Here is a 13,286-nt window from a genome sequence, read left to right on the forward strand (position 1 = left end):
TCAAAAACTTGTTCGGAGATAATCTTCTTGAAAGTTTCAGCAGCGCTCCTGTCAGCAGAAGCAGCCTCGCCATGCAGGGAAACGCTTTTTAGACCGAAGCATTTCTGAATCTTAAACTACCCTTTGCTAGCAGAAAAATGGGCGTTTTTTAGGTTGTGAATCACTGGACGTCCCTGGTTAAAAATCCGCGAAGTCATGGATCCGCGATAGTTGGACCGCGAAGTAGCGAGGGATCACTGTAACACACATACACGCATTAGTTTAACATAACACAGTGATGAAAAGAGCGTATATCACTGGAATATTAAATGAAATTTATATTGGAAAGTTCTGATGGCCAGAAACTCAGAGAATAATTTAACTGGGGACAAAGTTTCTTTCAAGCTCTTTTCTCTTCTGTAAAAGCTAGCCTTTAGATATAAACAAATATTTTCTTAGATCGTAAGGAATTTCCAGTCCCTTGTTCGATGCAGCTTGACAGATATTGATACAATTTGTGTTATTTCCTTGATATGTACCTACCGTTTATTGGATCACTTAAAAGGTTCCTGTCATTTGACTTCACCCATGTAAGGACACTACTTCAGGAGTTTTAGATGCTTATATCACTTCAATACTTACTAATGTCTATCTCACAAGAGACAAAACCAACTTGGCTCTGGGGTCAAGGGAGATAACTTGAAAAATACATCCCTAAAATACCCACAGAGTAGAGCAAACCTTGAACCATGCAGTAGTAAAATGAACTTCACCATAAAACTAACTGCATGAAAATAAAATAAAAACAAAAAAGAATATAACGAAGAATAATGCTTTAATTGATTAAATAATTTATATATATATATAACCAAATTTATTTGATGTATTACAAAAGTTGAGAAGAAAGTTGTTGACAATGATGTATCGATACATGATAATGCGTGGTGGTTACATTTGGCCGAGCAACTAACAAAGTTTAGTTGTTTAAGGTCAGTTCAACTTGTAAAGAACATAGGTGCTGGATTATAGTGGGACAATTGTTTGATTACATTTCTGGGAGTGCTACAGATTTGCGAAATTTAGCATTACTTTCCTGTCTTTAACTCTTGCTTAAATGTTATTGAATGTTATAGGAATCTGTAGAAGGTCAAAGGGTATAACAGTTTTACTGTTGTGATTATAACAACCAAGTCGCTAGTTCGTATATATCATCATTGTATAATAACGATGATTTGACATAAAAAACATCAAGACAAAAGATGTATGTGTGTGTGTTCTGAAGGTAAAGAGGAGACAACTTTGAGTAATTGGGAATAAATTCTCAATTGTTGACGCTTATCATGACAGGGAAAAGACACTTTGAAGCAATGGACAATCACAGGTGCATTGTTTCATTCCCATCAACATACTCTAGTCTTAGCTTGTATCTAAATCAGGTTTACACATTCTTCCATATACAAAAAAGGCTTTCGTACATTTTCGGCCAATTTGCAAAATTTAAAACTAAAATTATATTTGTGTATGTATAAAAATACATACATGTTCACTAATCCATTCGTTTCATATCTGTTTTACCATGCTAGCGTGGGTTCGATGGGGTCTTATTTGAGGCAAGCTTATATGTTCAGACTCTCTTACTATCAAAAGTCTATGTTTTATGAGTAAAAGAAATTCTTTATTTCAGGTTTATAAAAGCACAGAGTGACCAGATATAATGTCCAAAATCAGTGATAAGTGCAGCCATGGAATGTCAACAACGTCCGTGCCTATGTGCACACCCATACACATACAAATGAAGTTAATATTCTTATATTTTGGAAAGGCTATACTGATTACAGGAAAGTTTATAAAAATAATCACCAAAAACTGCAGTTAACCATATCTGGTGATTATATTTACAAGCCTTACTATAACCAGTATGACTCTCCTAATATATATACTTACTTTAGACAGGGTTTCGTAATTTTTTTTTATCACCCCTATAGTTATATATTTGAAACAATAAGGAATGTATTGAATTGAAGTGTTGGTTGATATTTCTTTTTAACCTACCAGCAGTCTCAACATCTGTTGCATATTTGGTATACAGCAGTCTGTATAGTAGAGAGTAAACATGGTTGACATTTTATCAAAGGTAAGATATGATAATACTTCCAGTGAAATCTCCATCATTGTCTCTACTGTCTGTAGAATTACTTTCGTTGTTGCTAGAATTAGAATGTAATTCTGAGCTTGTGCTAGATGATTTTACATGTATTATTGTAAGGTTTGTTTCTGGATCTGATAATGTACTTATAGAATTACATTCATCATTGCTAGAGTTTGAATGTGTCTCTGAACTTGTCTTGCTAGATGGCTTTACGTAACCTGCTGGAAATGATGTTCCGGGATTTGATGACGTACTCATAGAATTACTTTCATCGTTGCTAGAGTTTGAATGTGTCTCTGAACTTGTCTTGCTAGATGGCTTTAAGTAACTTGTTGAATGTGATGTTCCAGGAGTTGATGACGTACTTTTAGAACTACTTTCATCATTGCTAGAGTTTGAATGTGTCTCTGAACTTGTCTTGCTAGATGGCTTTATATAATTTACCGGATGTGATGTTCCAGCATTTGCTGCTGTCCTTGTACTTGGTGTTGGATCAGTTTTTGGCTGCTCTTTTTCATTTACATGGTACTTGCTTTCGCTGACTTTCTTTCTGAAGACAGAGTTTTGCTTGGGTTTAGAATTATCTCTGGTTATTGATCGAGTAATATTAGGCATGGCTCTCACTAGCACCTCAATGCTCTGTGAAGGAATGTGGGGTGGAAACATATCTTCAAGGGAGGTATACATTGGCACAGACTGCACAGAACTCAAGCTTCCACTCTTTCCACTATTGAAACGTGCCATTTGCATCTTGTAAAATAAAATGGCATCACGGTCAATTCCAGGTGGAATGTCATACAGACAGTCTTCCCTTAATTCTGTAGACGTTTCACTTTGGTCAGTGGATATCTTTGTATCAGATTCAGAATCTGCTTGATGTGAAGTGACTAGTTCCTCTTGATTCTCTGCATTTTTTTTTATACTTTTAACAACTGTTGACCTATTATTTTCAGATGTTGGTTCAGTTTCTGTATCTTTGCTCTCCATCTCTTCCTTTGCTGCTTTTTCCAGTTTTTTTAGCTCATCATAAACTTCTTTGCTTTTCACCTCTTTGGCAAGTTTTCTCTGTAAAAGTTCTTCCCACTCATAAATGCTCGTTGTCTCACTGCCAATTTGAGATGCAGGATGAGAGCTCAATGAAATCTCGTTTTCAGTATCTTTTGAGTCAGTCTTTTTTTTCTTTCTCTCCAATGTTGAATTTTTACTTTCATCTGATTCTTCACTTTCTGCAATGGAACACAAGGCACTAGAATTGTTGCTAGGGAGTGCATCTCTTTGTGCTTTGTTTTGCCACAACTTTGGTGTGAGCTCCCCAACGTTGTTGTTATATAACTGTGGGAAGTTAAATACCTGCGATGGAGTTGGACTAAATGGAGAAATCTGTAATGGTTTTAAGTTTATAACAACAACACACAGGTTCTCTGTGGCACCATATCCTTGAGCAAGATCTTGTAATACTTTGGCACTTACTACTGGATCTTGGAATGGAGAGATCTGGCTGACAGCTTCCTCAATGCTGATGTATTTCCACAATTCTTGATTAGCTATTATGATGAACTGGTCATCATGTTGGAGTTTTATACTGCGAATGTGTGGCTTTGGAATGAGTTGAGGGTAGAGATAACTGCAACCAATCAGTCGTGTACAAGGTGTGATTCCATTGACCAGGCCATCCTAGAAGGTTAGAAAATAATGCTTATGTTTAGAGAATAATCAGATATGAAATAGTTTGTGAGAGAAGACATATGGAGTAATGGAAAAAATGTAGGAGAGAGAGAGAGAGAAAGAGGGGCAAACAAATAGAAAGATTAGCTAGGTAGGTAGAAAGATAGCTAGCTAGATAGATAAATTGATAGATAGGTAGATAGATAAATAGATAGGTAGATAAACAAATAGATAGACAGACAGAAAAAAAGAGAGAGACTGAGTGACAAAATAAATGATGTTTGATTTTTGTATTTTCTACATCACATTCCTATCAATTTTTATTCAAAAACAAAGCTTTCAGGGAAAGCTTCACTGTTCTCAAGTAAATATTTTTCTATGAATGAAGAGGTCGACCTAAATGGTTAAGACAATTCCCTGCTTAATTGTATTATATCTTCTGTTTGTCTTTGCCATCTTGTTAAATTATAATCCCTCAAAGAAATAGTACAATATTCCTAACTGACCCCTCTTTCATTTTGTGTGTCTCATATCTATCACATTAATTACCAGCCCCAGTCAGTTTCCTCATCTGTCTTTAAATCTGACCAAAATATCATTGCTCTAAAACTCTTTCTTGCCTCTAAACTTAGTCTTTACCCTGGTATAACTACCCCTGTCTCAACAGACCATGTGTCTACTCATTGCCTTGTCAAGAAAACTCAGCATAATCCTACCACATTTAAATTCCTGCTCCACAAATCTTCAGATATTTAAAGTTAGAGCTTCACTAGTCCAATGCTCCAAATATGCTTCATATTAGAGTTACATCTGAGACAGTCAGGTAGGTTACTGATACAATTTTCTGTGGTATGTCCCTTGATATTTCCAACAGAATCGTAGCCCACGACCACCCAGTAGTTCACCTACTCCCACAAACTATCAATCATGAAAGCAAACTGTGTTTTCTTACATTGCACAACTTGTACAATCTTTAGTTTTACTAATTGCTGGTGATTTTTCTTGGAAGAGATGCTTTAAAATATTCTTCCAATGGGAACTTCTCAATCTAGCTATCAGCAATAATACAAAGACAAACTATAAAACCATTTTAATGGTTGAAATCAACATAGATAAAGCTATAAATAATTGTAAATACTGAGCAGCGTCCAACTTTTGCTGTCCAAAAGGATTTTAAACCCATTATTTACACTATTATATTTCTAGCTTTATCTAAGGTAGGAAACTGGTAGAATTGCTTAGTGGTATTCTGTCTCTATTTATGTTCTGAAAGTTCAAATTTCGCTGAGGTCATCTTTGCTGCTTGTCCTTTTGGGGTCAGTAAAATAAGTATTAGTTGAGCACTGGGGTTGATGTGTTGTAGCATAGACTGCCTTGGCAGACAACAAGTGGGCTACAGAAAATATTAGTTTCAAATTTTGGCACAATGTCAGCAATTTCAGAGAAAAGGGTAAGTCGATTACATTGCCCCCAGTGCTCAAATAGTACTTATTTTATGGGCCCTGAAAGAATGAAAGGCAATGTTGGCTTTGACAGAATTTGAACTCAGAACGTAAAGACAGATAAAATACTACTGAGCATTTTGCCTGGCATGCTAACAATCCTGTCAGCTTGCCACTCTAGCTACAGGAAACATTACACCCTCTTTTTTTTAAACTTTTAGTCTGGAGAGAAGTGCAGTGCTTATGACCCTTTATAGGGCTTCCAAATCTGGTAGGAAGGAATGAGGGAGGAAAATATCCTCAAAGTTGAGATCTGGTCTGAATATTTGTGACGGTACAGACTCCATTAAATGCACCCAAGGAACAAGTAAAGGTGTTAAACTGTTAAATGATTACATATTCATTTGCTTGTCACTGCCCTCACTGAAAGGGACCTTCAACCTTCAATTAAATGATTTTGATAAATACTTCAGCAAAATTGCTGAGCTGGCTTAGTAAATAAATCTATAAACTTAACTAGGACTGCCATGATTTTCCCAGTTTCTATAAACAAATATGAAACAAAAAAGACAAATCACCATGAAGGGTTTTGTGTCTTTTCTTTGTAACGGGTTTAGGTTATTACCCTTGTAGCCCATGGTGAGATTTGAGCTCTGAACATACTGTGCTTGGACAAATGCTACAGGGCAACCCTTCTAATGCACTAACAAATCTGCTAGTCCATCAGCTGAGTCTATTACTTTGTAGTAAGGCATGATAAATTTATTTTTTTACTGTTGCACAAGTTAGTTGTTTGAGACAGACGCTGACCAGTTGTGCAAATTCAAACAACAACATCCATCCAAGTCTAAAGCGCATCTGAAAACTAAAAGTAGAGTCAGTTGCTGTGAAGACGTTGAACTGTTAACTACATACTTTCAAGTTCCTCATTTGGTCAGCCTCATCTAGAATATGGGAAATTACTGTTTTGCCTGTCATTATGACTACCGGGCTAAGTTTCCTTTAGCAATTCTGAATCCTTGGGCCGTTCTTCATGTGACATTCGTTTCTTTTAAGCAACTATGAGGCTTATTATATCGTTTCTATCTGGTTTGTTGAAATCTGTTTCTCCAGCAAGATTTTTATCTGCATTATGACATTTGTCCTACTTTGTATTGTGGAATTGATATCAACTCCAATCTAAAGTCCTTGTAAATTGCAGTAAGTGAAACTGAAATTATTCATGTCTCACAAATGTTATTCCTGCCAGACTGTACGTCCACATTATGATGTTTTGCACACACCTTAACTTCTCCTGTAATTTACGTTTGTTCGGCATTGTTTGGAAACTGTAATAAAATTGTATTTCATTTCAGCACAAAAACACCTCATTTACCTTCTGATTTTTGTCGTTGCCTTTATGTAAAACAGCCATCTACATTTCTTGTTAAACTGTCTACATATACCTGCTAAAACTTTATTTATCGACTCTGCGAAGATGAAAGGGAAAGATGATCTTGGTGGAATTAGAACTCAGAATGCAAGAATCTGGAACAAATGCCACATTAATTTTGTCCATTGCTCTAATGACTCCCTACCCCCTATACACTAATATATTCACTTACTTCTGTAACAATTCCATCAGATTTTTGAATTCTCATACACTCAGATCTGTCAGACTCAACTGCAAATTGGTGAGTTAGCCGCATTGCTTGACCATTTCGACAAAGGACCACCTGTACCATACCAACATTGGCCACTGTCAAACAATACTGCGGGATTTTTTCATTAGATTCTGGTAATATTTTTATATGGCAGATTGCAGCTGAGGCACCGATTTTCTGTCCAATGGATTTAAGTTTCCTACAAAATAAATAATTCAAATTAATTTTATTTTATAAGCTAATATAATGTTCAAATAGCACATTTCATTCATTGTCATCATTTTTTAAAGTATGTTATTCCATACTTATATGGATTGGTTGAATATGTTGAAGCGGATTTTCTCTGGCTGGATGCCCTTCCTGTCACAAACCCTCATCTGTTTCTAAGCAAGATAATATTTTCTCATGATCAGACAAGCATTGGAAGGCTGGAAATGAAGGGCTCTACTTGTATGATTGTTATACTTGCTTACAACTATCTTATGTCAAGGCAAGGAGACAGTAGCGCACACTCACACACACATGCACACACACATATAAACATACACATGTATATACACACATATATGCATATCCACACATGTATATCATCATCATCATCATTTAATGTCCACTTTCCATGAAGGCATGTATATATATATATATATATATATATAATATATATATATATATAATATATATATATATATATATACTCTTTTACTTGTTTCAGTCATTTGACTGTAGCCATGCTGGAGCACCACCTTTAGTCAAACAAATCGACTCCAGAACTTATTCTTTGTAAGCCTAGTACTTATTCTATCAGTCTCTTTTGCTGAAGTGCTAAGTTATGGGGATGTAAACATATAGTTGTCAAGCGATGGTGGGGTAGATAAACACACACGACGAGCTTCTTTCAGTTTCCGTCTACCAGATCCACTCACAAGTCTTTGGTCAGTCTGAGGCTACAGTAGAAGACACTTGCCTAAGGTGCCACACAGTGGGACTGAACCCGGAACCATGTGGTTGTGAAGCAAGCTTCTTACCACACAGCCACACCTGTGCCTATATATATCATCCTAGACCAGCCTTAACTTAGCAGAGCTATGATGATATATACTGGTGCCAGCTCTGTCTGGCACCAGTGCGGGTGGCACGTAAAAAGCACCCACTACACTCACGGAGTGGTTGGCGTTAGGAAGGGCATCCAGCCGTAGAAACACTGCCAGATTTGACTGGGCCTGATGAAGCCTTCTGGCTTCACAGACCCCAGTAGAACCGTCCAACCCATGCTAGCATGGAAAACGGACGCTAAACGATGATGATGATGATGATGATGATATATATATATATATACACACACACATTTACACACACACATTTCTCTCAGTTTCCACCTATCAAACCTATTCACAAAGCTTTAGGTGGCTCAGGACTTGAGCAGAAAACACTTCCCCAAGGTGCTATGCAGTGGGACTGAACCCAGAACTTTATGGTTGGGAAGCAAACTTCTTACCACACAGCCACACCAGTGCCTATTTATTGATATTGATGATGATATTAAATATTGATATGGATATTTCATGGATAGGATCTCAACAGAAAAACTAAATATAGGAGAGAAAATGTAACAGAGTTGAGAAAGGAAAGCCTCTGCTTTAGTTTTCTCTCATTATTTTTCTTTCTGGTGATATCCTACCTTTCCATTCATTGTTTCTTTCAATACGTTAAGCATCACTGTCATCTTTGCTGTTGTCACTGCCTACCATCAATGCTGTCTTCATCATCATCATCATTATCATCATCGTGATTGTCATCCACCACCACCACCCTCCTCATCTTTGTTGTCATTGTTATTGTCATCATCATCATCATCTATTTTGCCATGCTGCTATGTGTTGGACAGGTGCCACTGTGTTTCACCCGTCATCACAATCCTTCGTCACCTGGTTTACACAGAGAGCAGAAGAAGTAAGCTAACTCTGTTGTTGTTGTTGTTGTATATGTCTGATTAGCTATGGTTACTAATGGATAAATAATCCATCAGAATTAAGGGTTGTTGTTGTTTAATCCTAGATCAGCCTTAACTTAAGAGACCTATGATTAAAAGCAATCCAGCTTTGCAATGATAAGAATAAGATGACCATCACATCATTTTTTTTCCACACTAGTAAGTCCAATATATCTTTTGTTCTTTTGAAGAGAATAGGATGGGATTTGTAGGATATTTGGCTGCTACTTCAAGCATGTTGACTGACTTTGTAGTGTCTCTTTTGTTGGTTCATAGACCTCAAGGTAACATGAAATGTAATTTTTCTGTTTGCGCTTTACCTAGAATTTATCTATGTTCCATGGTGGTACAAGTTGTATAGTTTGACTGTATTTGATGTGTCCATGGACTGTGTCTACTTTGGCATGGTTTCTATGACTGCATGCCCTTCCTAATACTAAACACTTTACAACATGTACAGAGTGCTTTTGCTTTGTAACTAGTGAGGTTCTCATGCAGCTTGCAAGATTATGAAGCTCAAGGGAGCAATTGTATTCTATAAGATGGGGAGTAAAGAAGGGGTAGACTAGAGTAGAACAGGTTTCTTGCTGTTTCAGAGCTTGTCTATATTTTTAATGATAAAATAAACAAGGAGAGGAAATGTTTGAAATCAGGGTAATGAAAACCAGTTCGCAGATTCAGCTTACCAAGAACTTTGCTTTCTGAATTATCAAAAAAAAAAAACAATTTTTTTTTAACATGTTATCATAAAATTCTTAACAGTTACATGAGGTAATGCAATAAATGGTCTGAATAAACTGCTTATTTACCTGTGACAACTGAGCAAAGCGTACTTCATGTAACTTGTTCCACCTGGGACCAGCAGTGGACTATATAATTCTTCCAGTAGGGTCTCTGCCATGATCTCTGCTAAAGTTCGGGCAACTTCATCGTTTCTGCCACCATCAAAGATTCCGAAAAGTCCATCTTCACCATTTTTGTTAAATTTTGGTTTGTTCAGAATTGCTACACACAATCTTTTGTGTTTTAAAAAAAAATTTTTAATAGCATAAATCTACTGAAAAATACTTACTGACATTGTATATACACCACCCACCCTTTTAGAGCATCAGTAAAATAAATGAAGTGGAGAAGAGGAGTTGTTGAAATATAAACCTTTTGGCTTTCAGATTAAACTGTCAAATATAATTTATTTGTTCACATTGTTTCGTGAATTGATTATGCATTATCTTGAAGCTTCAAGAGTTTGATGATATATGACTGTTTGATTTTAGAATGATATTGTAAGGTTTGTATAAGAGGCTTTATCTAGTCAGTTTTAATATAAAACAGGTAGAATATTTGGGAAGGATACAACTTGTTTAAATGCTGAAGGGATAAACCTGAAGATCTTGAAATTGAATTACTATGGGTATATTATCTTTGATCTCTTAGCAGAACACTTAAATCTACATGCCTCAGTTCACTTCTCTCCAGATCTGGAAATCATTAACCAGGGAAGAATTTTTTTCTCTCATTTACTCATGGCAATGGAATTGAGTATCAACCCTAACAATTGCCAAGAAGCATCTAAAAACATTTACAACTTACATTTTTTAAGAAGAGGCCCATAAATGAGGAATTGTCAGTGAATCCATTGGAGATATGGTTCTGAACTGATAATTAATGTTTTACATTTATTAATGAATGCTGCTAAGTTTTAACTACAAGAACAAGTGGAAGAAGAATATATTTATATACAACATATTTAATTCTCAAGCATTTCACAAAGGTTGGTTTATTTCTCTGATTCATCCATAAACCTTTAGCATTTAAACTGACCATATTCAGTCAAAATATTCTGTCTGTTTTAAGTTCAAACTGGGCAGATCCAGCCTCTCACATCTGTCCTACAAAGTCATTGTAATTATAAACAATCACATCATTGAAATATCGAAGCTACAAGATAATACATGATCAATTTAAAAACAATACTCTTTACTCTTTTTATTCTTTTACTTGTTTCAGTCATTTGACTGTGGCCATGCTGGAGCACCGCCTTTAGTCGAACAAATCAAACCCAGAACTTATTCTTTGTAAGCCTAGTACTTATTCTATCGGTCTCTTTTGCCGAACCGCTAGATTACAGGGACGTAAACACACCAGCATCGGTTGTCAAGTGATGTTGGGGGGACAAACACAGACACACAAACATATACACACACATACATATATATGATGGGCTTCTTTCAGTTTCTGTCTACCAAATCCACTCACAAGGCTATAATAGAAAACACTTGCCCAAGGTGCCACGCAGTGGGACTGAACACAGAACCATGTGGTTGGTAAGCAAGCTACTTACCACACAGCCACTCCTACACCTAACAATGTGAATAAATAAGCTATTTATATCGTTTATGCATGGTTTATCCTGGATACACAAAATCTCTAATTCAAAATGATATCCACAATTTTTTTGAATGATTTCTATTGTTGTTGCTTGAATCTGGTCTCCCTTGTCAATTTTAATACATCATTTCTCTCACTGCATAAAATGTCGGGAATCAATCACACAAGAATCACATTAATGTATTGAGTAGGAGTTGGGAATAACAATTGTAAAACTTATACATGTGTATAGAGTGGAAGGAGAATAAACCCAAATAAAAAATAAATAAATAAAAGATTCTCTGCCCCCACCACAAAGAAAAAGACCTATATAAGTCCTGTCTTTGCAGATCAAGAAGTGAACAAATTTAATAATCAAAATCTATTAATGTTCCATTTAACTAATTTTATTTTATTTAACTAATAAAACTTACTTATTTCTCATTCCAGAAGTTTGTGAGAATCCACTCTGCCATGGGTTTGGCTTCTCAGAGTCTGAGGTTTCTTCAGTTTGCTCTTGAGGCCGATTAGGCCCTCTCATATCAACAAGGCACACACGTTTCCTTTGCCTAAAAGTGTCAAGAAAGAAAGTCGTTATAAAGCAAGGACTGAGCAGTTGAGAGATACAGTGATGATAAACAATAAATTATAAAGATAGCAATTAATATGTTTTGTTTTTGGATTGGCTTGCAAGATTTTTTATGTGAGTTCATGTATTGAAGCAAATTTTGTTGTGTCTGGGAAGTCATTCTCTTTTAGTGCCTTATTATTTAACACACTCACCGGTTCAGTTTCCACTCATTTACTTATTTATTTTTCTAAAATTTTTGTTGCATCTTGCAACCTTTCCAATAGTCGTTGACTCTATCCATTATCCAAGCTGCATTCTTTCTGTTTGCTTGTGTGCATGTGTGTGTGCATACATATGTATTTATGTATGTATGTATGTGTGTGCATATGTATATATGTATGTATGTGTGCGTGTGCATATGTATATATGTATGTATGTATGCATGTGTGTGTGTGCATATGTATATATATATATGTATGTATGTATTCTGCATATTTTTGTGTTTGTGTGTTTTAATGTGTGTGTATTTACATGTGTGTGTGTGTGTACCTCTGTCTCCTTGTGTGTGAGTGTGTCTGAGTGTATGTGTGTGTATGGGTTTTTGTGACTATATACTGTGTCTGTATGTATATATATATATATATTATATATATATATATATATATATATATTATATATATATATATGTTACTACAAAGAAATTTGATAACAGTTGAATTATAATTATTATACATTTGCCATATTCCCTGATATTATCCATAATGGAAGAATGCATACTTCCAAAGTTACCTATCATACGATGGGTAACACTTTGGTAAATAGCAATGAATAAACAAGAAAATGAAGATAAAGTAGAAGAAAACAAGTTTATGGCCATATCATGTTGAAAACATCAGTTCTCATCTGATGACTGTAGTTAAGCAATGGCGAACTGTATTAGTACTTAGATGACCGTTTGGGAAACCTAGGTGTTGTCAACAGCATTTAAAAAAGCTATAGGTGTGGCTGTGTGATAAGAAGCTTGCTTCCCAACCACATAGTTCTGGGTTCAGTCCCATTGTGTGGCACCCTGGGTGAGTAAGTGTCTTCTACTATAGACTTGGACCAACCAAAGCCTTGTTAGTGGATTTGGTAGCTAGAAACTGAAAGAAGCCCATCATATATATATATATATATATATATATATATATATATATCATCATCATCATCATGGTTTAACATCCACCTTCCATGCTGGCATGGGTGGGACTATTCTTTCATTGTTTTATTCATCTCAGTCATTTGACTGCGGCCATGCTGGGGCATCGCCTTTAGTAAAAGAAATCAACTCCAGGACTTATTTTTGTAAGCCTAGTACTTATTCTATCAGTTCTTTTTTGCTGAACTGCTAAGTTACAGGTACATAAACACACCAACATTGGCTGTCAAGCGATGAAGGGGAGACAAACACAGACACAAGGCTATAGCAGAAGACACTTGT

The 13,286-nt window shown here is 35.8% G+C and overlaps 1 protein-coding gene across 2 annotated transcripts in view; it reads right to left on the reverse strand.

Moving 5' to 3' along the window:
* Positions 1-813: 813 nt before the first annotated feature.
* Positions 814-13,286, reverse strand: part of LOC115213425 (PH domain leucine-rich repeat-containing protein phosphatase 2) — a 219,748-nt gene continuing 207,275 nt past the window's right edge. For both annotated transcript variants that reach the window (XM_029782395.2, XM_029782397.2), the window contains exons 14-17: positions 11,670-11,804; positions 9,678-9,884; positions 6,840-7,077; positions 814-3,802 (exon numbers count right to left, since the gene is read on the reverse strand). In XM_029782395.2, coding sequence (XP_029638255.1) covers positions 2,108-3,802; positions 6,840-7,077; positions 9,678-9,884; positions 11,670-11,804 — 2,275 coding nt within the window. In that variant the 3' untranslated portion in view covers positions 814-2,107. The remainder of the gene's footprint in view (positions 3,803-6,839; positions 7,078-9,677; positions 9,885-11,669; positions 11,805-13,286) is intronic.

The sequence above is a fragment of the Octopus sinensis genome, linkage group LG6 (assembly GCF_006345805.1).
Source record: "Octopus sinensis linkage group LG6, ASM634580v1, whole genome shotgun sequence".
NCBI lineage: Eukaryota > Metazoa > Mollusca > Cephalopoda > Octopoda > Octopodidae > Octopus > Octopus sinensis.